Source organism: Pan troglodytes, chromosome X (genome assembly GCF_028858775.2).
Source record: "Pan troglodytes isolate AG18354 chromosome X, NHGRI_mPanTro3-v2.0_pri, whole genome shotgun sequence".
NCBI lineage: Eukaryota > Metazoa > Chordata > Mammalia > Primates > Hominidae > Pan > Pan troglodytes.
In genome coordinates, this window is record NC_072421.2 from 113204761 (window position 1) to 113220593 (window position 15833).

The 15833-nt window shown below is 51.3% G+C and overlaps 1 protein-coding gene and 1 long non-coding RNA gene across 2 annotated transcripts in view; one reads left to right on the plus strand and one right to left on the minus strand.

The window, feature by feature from the left end:
• Positions 1-3811: 3811 nt before the first annotated feature.
• Positions 3812-4486, minus strand: LOC465819 (small ubiquitin-related modifier 2-like). Its single transcript, XM_054676501.2, has one exon. It carries the CDS (start codon positions 4469-4471, stop codon positions 3989-3991), a length of 483 nt encoding a protein of 160 aa, XP_054532476.1. The 5' UTR covers positions 4472-4486; the 3' UTR covers positions 3812-3988.
• Positions 4487-7823: 3337 nt separating this feature from the next.
• LOC129138841 (uncharacterized) overlaps positions 7824-15833 on the plus strand; it is a 251949-nt gene continuing 243939 nt past the window's right edge. Inside the window, exons 1-2 of the long non-coding RNA XR_008542055.2 lie at positions 7824-8141; positions 10151-10400. This is a non-coding gene — a long non-coding RNA (uncharacterized LOC129138841). The remainder of the gene's footprint in view (positions 8142-10150; positions 10401-15833) is intronic.

Sequence of the window (15833 nt, forward strand, 5' to 3'; positions counted from 1 at the left end):
ATTTTTGTATTTTTAGTAGGGACGGGGTTTTACCATGTTGGACAGGCTGGTCTTGAACTCCTGATCTCGTGATCCACCCACCTTGGTCTCCTAAAGTGCTGGGATTACAGACGTGAGCCACCGTGCCCGGAGGTATTTTTATTTTTTTAAGACAGGGTCTCATTTCGTTGCCCAGGCTGGAGTGCAGTGGTGCAATCTTGGCTCACTGCAGCCTTGACCTCCCGGGCTCAAATGATCCTCCCACCTCAGCCTGCTGAGTAGCAGGGAACACCATACCCACCTAATTTTTGTATTTTTTTTGTAGAGATGAGGTTTCGCCATGTTGTCCAGGCTGGTCTCCAACTTCTGAGCTCAAGCAATCGGCCCACCTCGGCCTCCCAAAGTGCTGGGATTACAGGCCTCTGCCACCACACCCAGCCCAATTCTTTTATTTGTGATATTTTCACTCATAGTTCTCAATAATATAGTCAAACTCAAATTTGGTTGTTCTTGTTTACTCTTTATTATGGACAATTTGAAAGCTGATAGAAGAATGTATCAAAAATTTCATGTACCCACCAACCAGCTTCAATAATAATCACCATTTTCTTTTTTCTTTTTTTTTTTTTTTTGAGAGAGTCTCGCTCTGTCGCCCAGGCTGGAGTGCAGTGGTGGGATCTTGGCTCACTGCAACCTCCGCCCCCTGGGTTCAAACAATTTTCCTGCCTCAGCCTCCCAAGTACCTGGGATTATAGGTGCCCGCCCCCAAGCCCAGGTAATTTTTGTATTTTTAGTAGAGACGGGGTTTCACCATATTGGCCAGGATGGTCTTGAACTCCTGACCTCAGATGATCCACCCACTTCGGCCTCCCAAAGTGCTAGGATTACAGGCGTGAGACACTGCACCCGGCCTAATAATCACCATTTTCTTGAGCAGAGATTGCACCACTGTACTCCGGCCTGGGCATCAGAGCAAGACCCTGTCTGAAAACAAAAGCAAAAACAAAAACAAACCCTAAAAAACAAACAAACAAAAAAAACACCATTTACGTTCTATTTGCTAATTTTTTGAGCTTAAATATGTAAAAATATATTCCAACTATCATATGAATTCACATATGAATTATAACAAGCTATATAATCCATGCAGTCTACAATAATATGCAATGTAAACAATAAGGACATTAGGGAAAAGTAATCAAGATGCCATCATTGATTCTAACAAATTATAATTATTCTTTAATGGCACATGAAAACATCCATGTCCAATTTCCCTGTTTGACCTAAATATGCCTCTTAAATTTTACTTGTTCTTATTAGGATCTAAAGAAGCATCAGGATAAATAGCTAATGTATGTGGGGCTTAATATCTAGGTGATGGGTTGATAGGTGCAGCAAACTACCATGGCACATGTTTACCTATGTAACAAACCTGCAATTTCTGCACATGTACCGTGAAACTTAAAATAACTATTACAGGGCCGGTCACTGTGGCTCATGCCTGTAATCCCAGCACGTTGGGAGGCCGAGGCGAGAGGATCACCTGAGGTCAGGAGTTTGAGACCAGCCTGGCCAACATGGTGAAACCCCATCTCTACCAAAAATATAAAACAATTAGCTGGGCATGGTGGCGGACGCCTGTAATCCTAGCTACTCAGAGGCTGAGGCAGGAGAATTGCTTGAACCTAGAAGATGGAGGTTGCAGTGAGCCGACACGGTGCCACTGCACTCCAGCCTGGGTGACAGAGTGAGACTCTGTCTCAAAAAAAAAAAAAAAGAAAGAAAGAAGAAGTATTACAGATAACATTGATTCAAATATTTCCTCTTCATCTTCTAATCTGTAATCTGTAACAACTCTCCCTGTTTTTTTCTTTGCTATTCCTTTGGTGAGAGACTAGTTTATTATTTGTCCTGTAGAATTATTCACCTTCTACATTTCACTGTATCCATTCCAGTGCAAAACATATTCCTTTTTAAGCAGAATATCTTGTCGTTAGATCTATGGATTTGGTTAGATTTGGGTACAATTTTTTTTGGCAGGAACATTCATAGTTGATACTTTGTACTTTGATTGCATGATATCAGCACTCACATATTATTATTATTTTTTGAGACGGAGTTTCGCTCTGTTGTCCAAGCTGGAGTATGGTGGCGCAATTGCTCACTGCCACCTTCTGCCTCTTGAGTTCAAGCAATTCTCCTGCCTCAGCCTTCTGAGTAGAGTAGCTGGAACTACAGGCATGCACCACCACACCCGGCTAATTTTTGTATTTTTAGTAGAGACGGGGTTTCGCCATGTTGGCCAGGTTAGTCTTGAACTCCTGACCTCAGGTGATCCGCCTGTCTCAGCCTCCCAAAGTGCTGGGATTACAGGTGTGAGCCATCATACCTGGCCACACTCACATATGTTTTGCATATATATGATGTAAAAGATCAGTGAGTTGCAGTATTCTCACCTTGATTCACCCATATTTTAAAATTTCCCACCAATCTTGTACCTAAATTTTATTGAATCTATCTGCTGGTTTATTTTTTATTGTTGATAAGCAGTTCACGTATCATATAAATTCACCATATAAAAATGTACAAGTCACTGCTTTTCAGCACATTCAGAAAATTGTGCATCCATTAGCACAACCAATTTTAGAACATTTTTCTAAAATGAAAGCTCCCCTCCCCTCCCCTTCTTTCCAGAGTTTTACTCTTGTTTCCTAGGCTAGAGTGCAATGGTGCAATCTTGGATCACCGCAACCTCCGCCTCCCAGGTTGAAGCAATTTTCCTGCCTCAGCCTCCAAAGTAGCTAGGATTACAGGTGTGCACCACCATGCCCAGCTAATTTTGTATTTTTAGTAGAGATGGGTTTTCTTCCTGTTGGTCAGGCTGGTCTCGAAGTCCTGACCTCAGGTGATCCTCTTGCCTCGGCCTCCCAAAGTGCTGGGATTACAGGCATGAGCCATGGCACCCAGCCAAAAGCTCCATCTCTATTAGTAGTCATTCCTTATTCCCCCTTCCCCAGCCCCTGGCATCCACTAATCTACTTTGTGTCTGTTTAGATTTGCCTATTCTGGCCATTTCATATAAATGAGATCATGCAATCTGCATTCTTTTGTGTCTGGTTCTTTAATGTATTATAATATTTTTAGGGTTAAATCCGCATTGTATTATGTATCTGTGCTTCATTCCATGTTATGGCTAAAATAATCCATGGTATGCATATAGCACATTTGTTTAAACATTCACCAGTTCATGGGCATTTGGGTTGTTTCTCCTTTTGGGTTTATGAATAATGCTGCCACAAACATTCATGCATAACTTTTGTTTGAATATCTGTTTTTAGCTCTCGGGTATATACTTAGGAGTGGAATTGCTGGATCACATGGTAAACCTATATTTAACTTTTTTTTTTTCATTTTAAACAAGCAGTTTATTTAAACAAGACGCTTGACTTGAAGGGAAAAGTATCTAGGATTCTTTTTTGTTTTAGAGTAATTTATCCCTACTTAAAGACAGATTGCCCTACATGTAGCAGCTATGTACGAAAAAGTTATAAAATTGTCCTTGGTTTTACAATGATAAATGAAAATCATTAAAATTCTCCAATTGAAAAAGGTATGCAAGGATTTTTATGTTGTTGTTGTTGTTGTTTTTGTTAAAACAGTGAGAGCAAAATAACTTACTGGAATATAAAGATAAGAGCGGAATGAGCATGCCACTAATGGAGAAAGGGGGTATTTTCACAGAATCAGTATTTTTCCCCATCCCGTCTCCACTTGATGTCAATCAAAACATATCATTGGCTGTTTAGTTTAAAAAAATGCAATATGCTTGTGTACATATAGCAGTTACTTTATGTACAATAAAGGAATAGGGAAGGGGGAAATGAAAGAATAGAGAAAACTATACGGTAGTAGTCAGGATGTGGTGGAAGCAAATTGCAGTTTTCTAATTGAGAATGTAATCTTGGTCTTTAAAGAACAGAGTTCTGGAGTAAAGAAGCAGGTTCCCTTTTCAGTAGACACCTCCCGTCTGCTGTTGGAACATATCAATTGTATCTTCATCCTCCATTTCCAACTGTGCAGGTGTGTCTGTTTCATTGATTGGTTGCCCGTCGAATCGGAATCTGATCTGCCTCACTGACAATCCCTGTCGTTCACAATAGGCTTTCATTAGTTTACTAAGTGGTGTATGCCTCTTAATCTTAAACTGCACCACAGAACCATCCTGCCCCGCCACCTTCAAATTAATATGATCGTTGTTCTCAGTCTTGACTCCTTCCTTGGGTTTTTCGTCGGTCATGGCAAGCGCCGGAATCTCCTCAGCTGCCGTTTCACAAAAGAGGTACCAGGTCCGCACCAAACGAGCACACAAGCAGCACCAGGAGCTGCAGAAGAAGGAGGCGGCAGCGATGGACCAGGGCAGAGGGTGCGCGCACGTCGTGCGCTCCCTCCTTCCACCCTGCGTGCGCGAGCACGAGCCGCCGGAGCCTCCCATTCTGTTTAACTTTTTTTATTATTTCAATAGGTTTTGGGGAAACAAGTGGTGTTTGATTACATGGATAAGTCCTTTAGTGGTGATTTCTGAGATTTTGGTGCACCCATTACCGGAGCAGTGTACACCGTACCCAATGTGTAGTCTTTTAACCCTTGCCTCCTTCCCACCCTCCCCCAACCCACATCCCCAAAGTCCATTGGGTATCTATTTTTTAGACGGAGTCTCTCTCTGTAACCCAGGCTGGAGTGCAGTGGAGCGATCTTGGCTCACTGCAACCTCTGCATCCTGGTCTCAAGCGATTCTCCTGCCTCACCCTCCTGAGTAGCTGGGATTACAGGTGCGTGCCTTTACACCCAGCTAATTTTTATATTTTTAGTCGGGGGGGGGGTTTCACTATGTTGGCCAGGCTGGTCTCGAACTCCTGACCTTAAGTAATCCATCTGCCTCGGCCTCCGAAAGTGCTGGGATTACAATTACAGGTGTGAGCCATCCCGCCTGACCCATTGTATCATTCTTATGCCTTTGTGTCCTCACAGCTTAGCTCCCGCTTGTTACTGAGAACAAACGATGTTTGGTTTTCCATTCCTGAGTTACTTCACTTAGAATAATGGTCTCCAATTCCACCCAGGTTGCTGTGAATGCCATTATTTAATTCCTTTTATGACTAGTAGTCCATGGTATGTATATATATGTGTGTGTGTATATATATATATATACACACACACACATACATACATACACATATATTCGTCACTCATTGATGGGCATTTGGGCTGGTTCCATATTTTTGCAATTGCGAATGGTGCTGCTACAAACATGCGTGTGCAAGTGTCTTTTCTGTATAATGACTTCTTTTCCTCTGGATAGATACCCAGGAGTGGGATTGCTGGATCAAATGGCACTATGGTTAACTTTCTGTGGAAGTGCCAAATTGCTTTCGATAATATTAAATATCTATCTACATCATTTTACTTTCCCACTAGCAGTGTATGACAGTTTCAATTTCTCTACATCTTCACATACTTTTTTGTTTGTTTTGATTTTGTTTGTTTTTTTTGAGACCAAGTCTTGCTGTGTCGCCCAGGCTGGAGTGCAGTGGTGTGATCTCGGCTCACTGCAAGCTCCGCCTCCTGGGTTCACGCCATTCTCCTGCCTCAGCCTCCTGAGTAGCTGGGACTACAGGCGCCCGCCACCACGCCCGGTTAATTTTTTGTATTTTTAGTAGAGACGGGGTTTCACTGTGTTAGCCAGGATGGTCTTGATCTCCTGACCTCGTGATCCGCCCGTCTCGGCCTCCCAAAGTGCTGGGATTACAGGCGTGAGCCACCGCGCCTGGCCTCACACACTTGTTATTTTCAATTTGGTTTTTTTTTCTAGCCATCCTAATAAGTGTGAGGTGTATCTCCTTGTGAGTTTCCTTTGTATTTGCCTATTTGCCTAAATGAATGATATTGAGCAGCAGGTGTTTTTTGTTTTTTGTTTTTTTTTTTTTTTTTTTTTTTTTTAGATGGAGTTTCGCTCTTGTTGCCCAGGCAGGCATCCTATACTGAGCTGCTTGGCCGTTTGCATGGAGAAAGCAAAGGATTTGCAGCATGAGAGCCTGGCATGTTTGGATCCATCCTGCCACCTTAATTCACCTTGGCAAAACCATTTAGCCTCTGTAGACCTTGGTTTCCTGGCACAATGAGTGCTTATTGAATCTGTCCGTTCAGGGAATGTAGACAGAAAAAAGGCTATGACTTAGTTCTCTGTGTCAGGCGATGGACATTCCTCCCTTAAATAAAGGAGGAGAAAGACAGGGAAGTATCCAGAGAGGGGCAGCTGAGATTCATAGCTCAGTTACTTTTTGGGTAATTCCACCTGGGGTGAGGGGAAAGCTCTTTTCAGTTTCCATTTTCTACAACGTGGAGTTGTGGCAGAGCCTTAACCCCTCCCCCAACTCTCCCTTTAGCAGGTGAAGGCAGCTGCCTGACAAGAATAAAGCATCACCTGTGCCCATTTATGCTCCTCCTCCCCCCACCTCCTGGTAATTCCCACCCACCTCTGCCCAAACCGCAAGGGAATGAGTAAGAGAAAAGGTCTGGGAGTATCTGGCAGCAGGTGGTCTTGGGGTGGGGGTGGCGGACTGAGAGTGTGAACGTCAGTTGGTGAGGAGTGAAATGGAGCCAGGAAATTCTGAGAAGTTGGAGCTGGTCAAAGACCAGTTGTAGTGCCCTCAGAGGCCTTAGATTTCTTTTTAAGTGTCTCTTTTAAGGTGAGTTCACTGGAGAGTGTACCTGGGCAGGAATGACTTTGGTTCCCACTGAAAACACGTTTCTATTTGTGAAAAAAAAAATTCTCCCAAAAACCAATCAAGGACTACATTGTGAAGAGAAAAAAAAAAAATTCCACAACATCTTCACAGTCAAGTTTTTAAGCAACCCGAATAGCTTGCATGATTCCCATGAGCCTTGGGAACTTACCAGGCTATTATTTTTAAAGGACCTTTATTTGCATCTCCCCTCCCCTTAGGGAACAAGGTGCTGGGAGGATGCATGCCCCAAGTTAACACTCCTCAGAGTACTGTCATCAACAGATTATCTTCATTTTCCTTAATACGCTACAGGTGTCTCCATTCTGCAAGAGCAGCAAGTCCCTTTTTTTTTTTTTTTTGAGACGGAGTTTTGTTCTTGTTGCCCAAGCTGGAGTGCAATGGCGCGATCTCGACTCACCACAACCTCCGCCTCCCAGGTTCAAGCGATTCTCCTGCCTAGGCCTCCTGAGTAGCTGGGATTACAGGCATTCGCCACCAAGCCCGGCTAATTTTGTATTTTCAATAGAGACAGGGTTTCTCCATGTTGGTCAGGCTGGTCTCGAACTCCCGACCTCAAGTGATCCACCCGCCTCGGCCTCCCAAAGTGGTGGATTACAGGCGTGAGCCACCGCGCCCGGCCGCAAGTCCCTTTTTTCAAAAGAAAATATCAATCAGAGGACTGGTCAGGCAGGGGAACCCTGCGAGTCGCTGTCACTCTTTCGGCCTCAGCACATCCCCACCCACCTAGGCGGCATACGCGCCACCAGCAGCATCCCCTGGAAGGCTGCAGAAGCAGCGCTGGGCCCCTAGCAGTTCCAGAAAAAAAGTGGGAGGTGATAGGGCACCGGCAGTGTCTGGTCTTGGGAAGACGCCTCTCACCTGGGGAGGGAAAAATTGAAGCTTTCAATAACGTCAGGCATACAGATGATACAAACTTATAACATCGCCTGAAAGTGTACTTGCTTAAGCTTCTTTTTCCTCTAAACCGTTTTGTGAATGTTAAACAGTAAACTTTTCATTTTCTCGATACATCAGTCTCCTTTGCCCTCTTGCCAGCGAAGACCTTACTCAAAGGAAACAAATGGGACAAATAGGTACTCCTCAGCAATTAGCTAAGACAAGAGGTTTCCCACCCAACTTTCCCAAAGCTGCCTCTCTCCGCCCCTTCTTGCACCAGGAGCAGGCTGAGGACACCCCACTCCTACCCTGGGCGGAGCCGGCTCTAGGAAGACCGGATTCCTCTCCCTTCCCCTCCCCGGATTCTTTCAGCCCTCACCTCCCAGGAATGGGGAGGGGGCATCCTACCCCATATCTGAGGTGCGACTGCGGGACGTAGAGCGGACTGGGCCTTTCCCGCTGGCCCGTGGCCTCAATCAGGTAGGTCTCCTTCGCCTTTTCTTTCCTTTATTTGCCTTTCCTTTCCTTGACACAGGACACGAGATCAGGGTTTGTGCCATGGGCAGCCTTTCTGGTGCAGAGGACCTTCCCTGCCCTCCGGCTTCTGGGCAGCCAGTGCCGGGCGCGCGACCTTGTGCAATGGCGGCTGCAGCCGAGCTGGCTCCAGCGTCCTGCAGGCATCGGAGGGCTTTCGGGAGCGTTTTGGACGCCGAGTTTTTGCCGCTGCCTAAGTTTTAGTTCTGGCAAGTGCAGGGAGGTCCTTCTAGTAGAGCCTTTCTGGCCTTCCCCGTCGGGAGCCTGGAAGCGTCTCCTGTGGCAGGGCGGGCAGAGGGAGAAGGGTGCGCCTGCAGATTCCTTCGCCCCACTCGTGTTCTCCCCACCTACATGGCTGAGTAGGTGTGCGCTCTCATTCGGTTTAGATTGAGTGGTTGTTAAACCACGTGGCTGCCCTGCCCACAGGGGCTGGGCTCCCCGTAATGTAAAACTGTAGAAGAAACATTTCCTCTAACGAATAATTGAACAAAAAGAAATACAGCTTCAGGCCGGGCGCAGTGGCTCACGCCTGTAATCCCAGCACCTTGGAAGACTAAGGCGGGAGAATCACTTGAGACCAGGAGTTCGAGTCCAGCCTGGCCAACATGGTGAAACGCCGTCTCTAAACAAAAATTAGCCACGCATGATGCCGCGGGCCTGTAGTTCCAGCTACTCTGGAGGCTGGGGCGGGAGGATTGCTTGTGCCCAGGACTTTGCGGCTGCAGTGAACTGGGATTGCTCCATTGCACTCCATCTTGGGCATCAGAGCCAGAGCCCTTCTTTTAAAAAAAGAAAAACGGCAATATACTTCATTTCCATATATGCACTTAACAACGTGGAAGGACAAGCCCTCAAAATTTTCAGGGACTTGCCTGGGCGAGGTGGCTCACACATTTAATCCCTGGACTTTGGGAGGCCAAGGCGGGCGAATCACAGGGTCAGGAGTTCGAGACTAGCCTGGCCAACATTATGAAACCCCGTCTCTACTAAAAATACAAAAAAATAGCTGGGTGTAGTGGCGGGTGCCTCTAATCCCAGATACTCGGGAAACTGAGGCAGAAAAATCGCTTGAACCCGGGAGGGGGAGGTTGCAGCGAGCTGATAACCTGCCAATGCACTCCAGCCATGGTGACAGAGTGAGATTCCGTCTCAAACAACAAAAATTTCAGGGCTTTCACATTTTCATCTTTCTACAGTTCTGTAAAATAGGATTTGAAATGGCCGTGATTATTAATGAAATAAAAAGAAGATTATAAAGAAATAATTTAAGGTATCAAAGATGATAGAAGATAGTCATAATAATACAAAATATTGATACAAGTTGGACAAATTATGTAGACAAAGAGTCAAAAAGGAAAGAAAACACAATTACATTGGTTATTTCTAGAGGGCAGTGCTCAGTGTGTGTGTGTATTTGTATGTGCACATGTTTCTTGTTACTGATACTGAGGCAAAAGTTTGGCTTTCTTTTCTCTTCCCTTCTCTGATTCTTTCCTCCTTTCTTGATAGGGAGTCTTCCTCTGTCACCCAGGCTGGAATGCTGTGGCACCTTGAAGACTCACTACAGCCTCAACTTTCTGGCCTCCAGCAATCCTCCAAACACATCCTCCAAAGTAGCTGTTATTACAAGTGCGCACTACCACACCGGGATAGTTTTTGGTTATTGTTTGGATGGCTCTTTTATTAATATTACTATTTTTTGCAGAGATGGGGTTCCACCATATTGCTCACGCTGGCCTAGAACTGCCGAGCTCAAAGAATCCACCTACCGTGACGTCCCAAAGTTGTGGAATTGCAGTGCTTCACTGGCCCCGGCCTTATTTCCAAAATGAAATAAATCACATAAGTTCTCTGGTGACATGTAAAAACCCAATTCCCGTAACAGCTTTCCCAACGTTGATTTTTTAGACATGATGAATGTTATGTGTTCTTATTAATCCATCTCCTCTTTAAAGGCACAAGTGGGCAAGAAGAACCAGACAGTCCAAGAAACCCAATCATGTTGAGACATGGAGAGCAGAAAAGGAAGCGAGCCCAGAAGAAGTGGGTGAGAGGGCGTTGGACCTGAATGTGGAGAGAGAGAGACTGACAAAAAGAGAGAGAGAAAGAAAGAGAGAAAGAGAGACAGAGAAAGAAGAAACTGTGCTGTAGAAAACAACAATGGAAAGTCCATGGAGGACAAAGAGTCCGGCAAGGGACAGAGAGGTAGCAGCTTGCTTTAGCGTCTTCCCACTGTTTTGTCTGTCTTGAGAATAGCATTCAACGCGACCGTGTTCCCGCAGCAGACGTTAGGCCGCTGCCCACGCCTTGAGTGCCGGACGAGGTCAACATAGGCTTTCCGTCACAGAATATGTTTGGGCAGAAAGATCGGAACACTTGGGGCTGGGCCATCTACCGCTCCCCCACGGCACACACGAGTCCTCAGGGGAATGCCCGCCTCTGTGTGTGTTGTACGTGCGGCCTTCTGGGCAGAGCCGTGGAGAGTTGGACGTAGGCCAGGTGTGAGGAGGAGAGGTGTGTTTGGGGTGGCCACTGGCTCCCCTCCTGTCTGACGTAGGCTGGCGTGGGCTCTTCCCCCAGCCCCTTGCCGGTGCTGCCACGTGAGAAGGGTCCGGGTGCCGGTCCCGCTATTCCGGAATTGTGGGTTCACCTGAAGTTTGAGGCCAAACCCCCAGCGTTCAGTGGGACGCCAGTCGCCTTTGACCTCTTGGTCAAGCTGGCCTTGCCGTGACCCGTGAGAATGCCCAAGGGCCAATGTGTCCCGGGGGGCAGGGCCGGGGCTGGGATCCTAGTGTGTGCCCAGTCTCCTTCTCTTCCCTGCGGGTTCCACCATCCTCCCATCCTAACGCATCGTTAGGGATGCGGTTAGGTCGGGTCCATCCCCAGGGCGGTCCAAGGGGACCGCTTTCTGGCTTGTCAGGAAGGCAGGCTAGTAAGAAGGATCCCGCCGAGTCCCATCTGCCAAGGACAGGGTCCCGCAGGTGGGCCAGGGCTGGCCCAAAGCGGCCGAGATGCCGATCCGCCATGTGCGGAGCGCTGTTGGCGTTTTTTCCTCAGCAAAGGGCGGAGGGAGTGGACGTGGGGGAAGGGCACGTGGGCAGTTCTGGAGCAACACTGCCATCAAGAGGAACTGGCTTGGCAATCCCGCGCACCCTTCGCTGTGCTCGCCTGGGGAGGAGTGGCTTGGGACTGTCCTGGGGGACCAGGCAGGACTAGGGCAGGTGCTCGGACGGATCCGAGGTCTCTGGAGGTCCGAGAGAAGCAGGCTCCGCCGCGGGGTCGGGCCGTGGAAGCCCCAGAGAGAGGCGCCAGGACTAGCTGGGCAGCCAGGACGCCTGGCCGTTCCCGGACAGGAAGCCATGGCTCGGGAGCCTGGTGGCGGCCATGATCTGGGCGGGACCAGCGGAGGCCTCCGCCAGGGAGCCTGGGCTCGGGGCCTTGGGCAGTTTGCCTGGTGCCCCTTCCCGTGGGAGCAACCGGGGTGACCGCCTAGCTGGGTCCTCGGCCCGGGAGGCTCCGTCGGCCCCACTGCACGCCTGCGGTGTGAGGAGGGCCGACTGGCAGTGCTGAGTTCCGTGGCCATTGGCGCCGGTGCCCGCCGCTGCTGGCCGGCGCCGGGGCGTTCCTCCTTGCGTCCTAGGGAGGAAGGTGGGCCGCGGGGCATCCCGCGGGACCCGTACCCAGACGGTTCTTGAGGAGGTGGACGCAAGGCCAGGCCAGGCCCGGCCCGGCCCGGCCCGGCCCGGCCACCCTCAGACGCCACGCACCCGCCTTGTTGAGACTTGCCACCCTGTCTTGTTGTGTCCATGTCCCCGAGGTTGTCTTGGAGGCGGGCCATTCCCCGTGGTGGTGCTCATTTCTGCCTGGGGGCCTTCCGGGGACCCCGCTTGCCTTTGGGGGTGCGCAGGCCCTTGCCCTGCGATCAGAGGCGCACCGACCGATGAGTTCGGTGGCAAAGCTTGAGAAATGGAGACCCTCTGGGCATCAGCTAAGGGGGCCCGGGGTCTTCCCAGGCCTGCTGGAGTCCGGGAAGCCGGGGGCACCCAGAAGGAAGGACCCGTCGGACTCTGCCTGGGGACAGCCTGCTGCGCGCCAGAAGGGTCCGCTGCTCAGGCAGCATCCCCGTGCCTCTCCTCCAGTGGGTCCCTCAGGTAGAATCGGGGCAGCCCCCACTGGACGTGCAGGGAGGAGGCTCGGAGGATGCGTCCTTTGCAGGACCCGGTCTGGTCCAGCAGCAGACGGAGCCATCTCCCGGGGCTTTCTGGCTTCTCTCGAGAGTGTTCAGGAGTCTCCCAAATGCACAGGGGCTCGTGCCCAAAGGGTGGAGGTCGGCACCGCTTCGCTCAATTCAGGAGTGGAGAAGGAAGCTAGAGGACCCTCTGGAGGTGGCAGGTGGAATGTCCTGCTTATTTATTTATTTGTTTATTTTGTAATCAACTGAAAGAAGGCAGAAGGAGTCGATGGGCCTCTTAGGCCGGAAACCTTACAAGCATAGGACCAAGGCAGAAAAGGTCCAGAGGGTTCATGGTCCTCCGTTCCACCTGAATCTAGCTAGAGAGCGAGCCAGGTGGATAGGTGTGCCCCTCGTCGCCCGTGCGCTGAGGCACTGTCACGCAAAGAGACATTCACCTTCCACGTCAACGCACCTTTAAGGGTGAGAGCGGTCCGCCGTGCCCAAGAGGAACGGGATGACATTCAACTGGGACTTGCCTGACCTTGGCTTGGGGGACCTCGAGAGCAGTCCCGTGGGGGCGGTGTTATTCGTGGTGGTAGAAGTGGAGGGCGTGTCCGGGTACTTGAGTTCATGGGCATTTCTCCCGCCGCCTCTCAGCCTATCTGCACCATGTCTCACACGTTCAGTTGCAGGTCTTACCGTTTTGAAGGCGCACGTGGGCAAGAAGTCCTGGGCAGCACAAGAAAGTCAATCACGTTGAGACAGAGAGAGCGGGAGAGGAAGTGGGCCCCAGTAGAAGTGGGCGAGAGAGCGTTGGGTGGGAACGTGGCACGAGAGAGAGAAATTATGAGATTGAGAGAGAGAGAGGGAGGGAGGGAGGGAGAGAGAGAGAGAGATAGGGAAAGAGAAAGAGAGAGAGAAAGAGAAAGTGAGAGAGAAAAGAAACTATGTTGTGGAACATGCCAGCGGAAAGTCCACAGGGGTGAAAGAGTCCGGCAATGGCCAGGGAGTTAGCAGCTTGGCGTAGCGTCGTCCCACTGTTTTGTCTGTCTTGAGAATAGCATTCAACGCGACCGTGTTCCCGCAGCAGACGTTAGGCCGCTGCCCACGCCTTGAGTGCCGGACGAGGTCAACATAGGCTTTCCGTCACAGAATATGTTTGGGCAGGAAGATCGGAACACTTGGGGCTGGGCCATCTACCGCTCCCCCACGGCACACACGAGTCCTCAGGGGAATGCCCGCCTCTGTGTGTGTTGTACGTGCGGCCTTCTGGGCAGAGCCGTGGAGAGTTGGACGTAGGCCAGGTGTGAGGAGGAGAGGTGTGTTTGGGGTGGCCACTGGCTCCCCTCCTGTCTGACGTAGGCTGGCGTGGGCTCTTCCCCCAGCCCCTTGCCGGTGCTGCCACGTGAGAAGGGCCCGGGTGCCGGTCCCGCTATTCCGGAATTGTGGGTTCACCTGAAGTTTGAGGCCAAACCCCCAGCGTTCAGTGGGACGCCAGTCGCCTTTGACCTCTTGGTCAAGCTGGCCTTGCCGTGACCCGTGAGAATGCCCAAGTGCCAATGTGTCCCGGGGGGCAGGGCCGGGGCTGGGATCCTAGTGTGTGCCCAGTCTCCTTCTCTTCCCTGCGGGTTCCACCATCCTCCCATCCTAACGCATCGTTAGGGATGCGGTTAGGTCGGGTCCATCCCCAGGGCGGTCCAAGGGGACCGCTTTCTGGTTTGTCAGGAAGGCAGGCTAGTAAGAAGGATCCCGCCGAGTCCCATCTGCCAAGGACAGGGTCCCGCAGGTGGGCCAGGGCTGGCCCAAAGCGGCCGAGATGCCGATCCGCCATGTGCGGAGCGCTGTTGGCGTTTTTTCCTCAGCAAAGAGCGGAGGGAGTGGACGTGGGGGAAGGGCAGGTGGGCATTTCTGGAGCAACACTGCCATCAAGAGGAACTGGCTTGGCAATCCCGCGCACCCTTCGCTGTGCTCGCCTGGGGAGGAGTGGCTTGGGACTGTCCTGGGGGACCAGGCAGGACTAGGGCAGGTGCTCGGACGGATCCGAGGTCTCTGGAGGTCCCAGAGAAGCAGGCTCCGCCGCGGGGTCGGGCCGTGGAAGCCCCAGAGAGAGGCGCCAGGACTAGCTGGGCAGTCAGGACGCCTGGCCGTTCCCGGACAGGAAGCCATGGCTCGGGAGCCTGGTGGCGGCCATGATCTGGGCGGGACCAGAGGAGGCCTCCGCCAGGGAGCCTGGGCTCGGGGCCTTGGGCAGTTTGCCTGGTGCCCCTTCCCGTGGGAGCAACCGGGGTGACGGCCTAGCTGGGTCCTCGGCCCGGGAGGCTCCGTCGGCCCCACTGCACGCCTGCGGTGTGAGGAGGGCCGACTGGCAGTGCTGAGTTCCGTGGCCATTGGCGCCGGTGCCCGCCGCTGCTGGCCGGCGCCTGGGCGTTCCTCCTTTCGTCCTAGGGAGGAAGGTGGGCCGCGGGGCATCCCGCGGGGCCCGTACCCAGACGGTTCTTGAGGAGGTGGACGCAAGGCCAGGCCAGGCCCGGCCCGGCCCGGCCACCCTCAGACGCCACGCACCCGCCTTGTTGAGACTTGCCACCCTGTCTTGTTGTGTCCATGTCCCCGAGGTTGTCTTGGAGGCGGGCCATTCCCCGTGGTGGTGCTCATTTCTGCCTGGGGGCCTTCCGGGGACCCCGCTTGCCTTTGGGGGTGCGCAGGCCCTTGCCCTGCGATCAGAGGCGCACCGACCGATGAGTTCGGTGGCAAAGCTTGAGAAATGGAGACTCTCTGGGCATCAGCTAAGGGGGCCCGGGGCCTTCCCAGGCCTGCTGGAGTCCGGGAAGCCGGGGGCACCCAGAAGGAAGGACCCGTCGGACTCTGCCTGGGGACAGCCTGCTGCGCGCCAGAAGGGTCCGCTGCTCAGGCAGCATCCCCGTGCCTCTCCTCCAGTGGGTCCCTCAGGTAGAATCGGGGCAGGCCCCACTGGACGTGCAGGGAGGAGGCTCGGAGGATGCGTCCTTTGCAGGACCCGGTCTGGTCCAGCAGCAGACGGAGCCATCTCCCGGGGCTTTCTGGCTTCTCCGAGGGTGTTCAGGAGTCTCCCAAGTGCACAGGGGCTCGTGCCCAAAGGGTGCAGGTCGGCACCGCTTCGCTCAATTCAGGAGTGGAGAAGGAAGCTAGAGGACCCTCTGGAGGTGGCAGGTGGAATGTCCTGCTTTTGTATTTATTTATTTATTTATTTATTTATTTATTTATTTATTTATTTTGTAATCAACTGAAAGAAGGCAGCAGGAGTCGATGGGCCTCTTAGGCCGGAAACCTTACAAGCATAGGACCAAGGCAGAAAAGGTCCAGAGGGTTCATGGTCCTCCGTTCCACCTGAATCTAGCTAGAGAGCGAGCCAGGTGGATAGGTGTGCCCCTCGTCGCCCGTGCGGTGAGGCACTGTCACGCAAAGAGACATTCACCTTCCACGTCAAC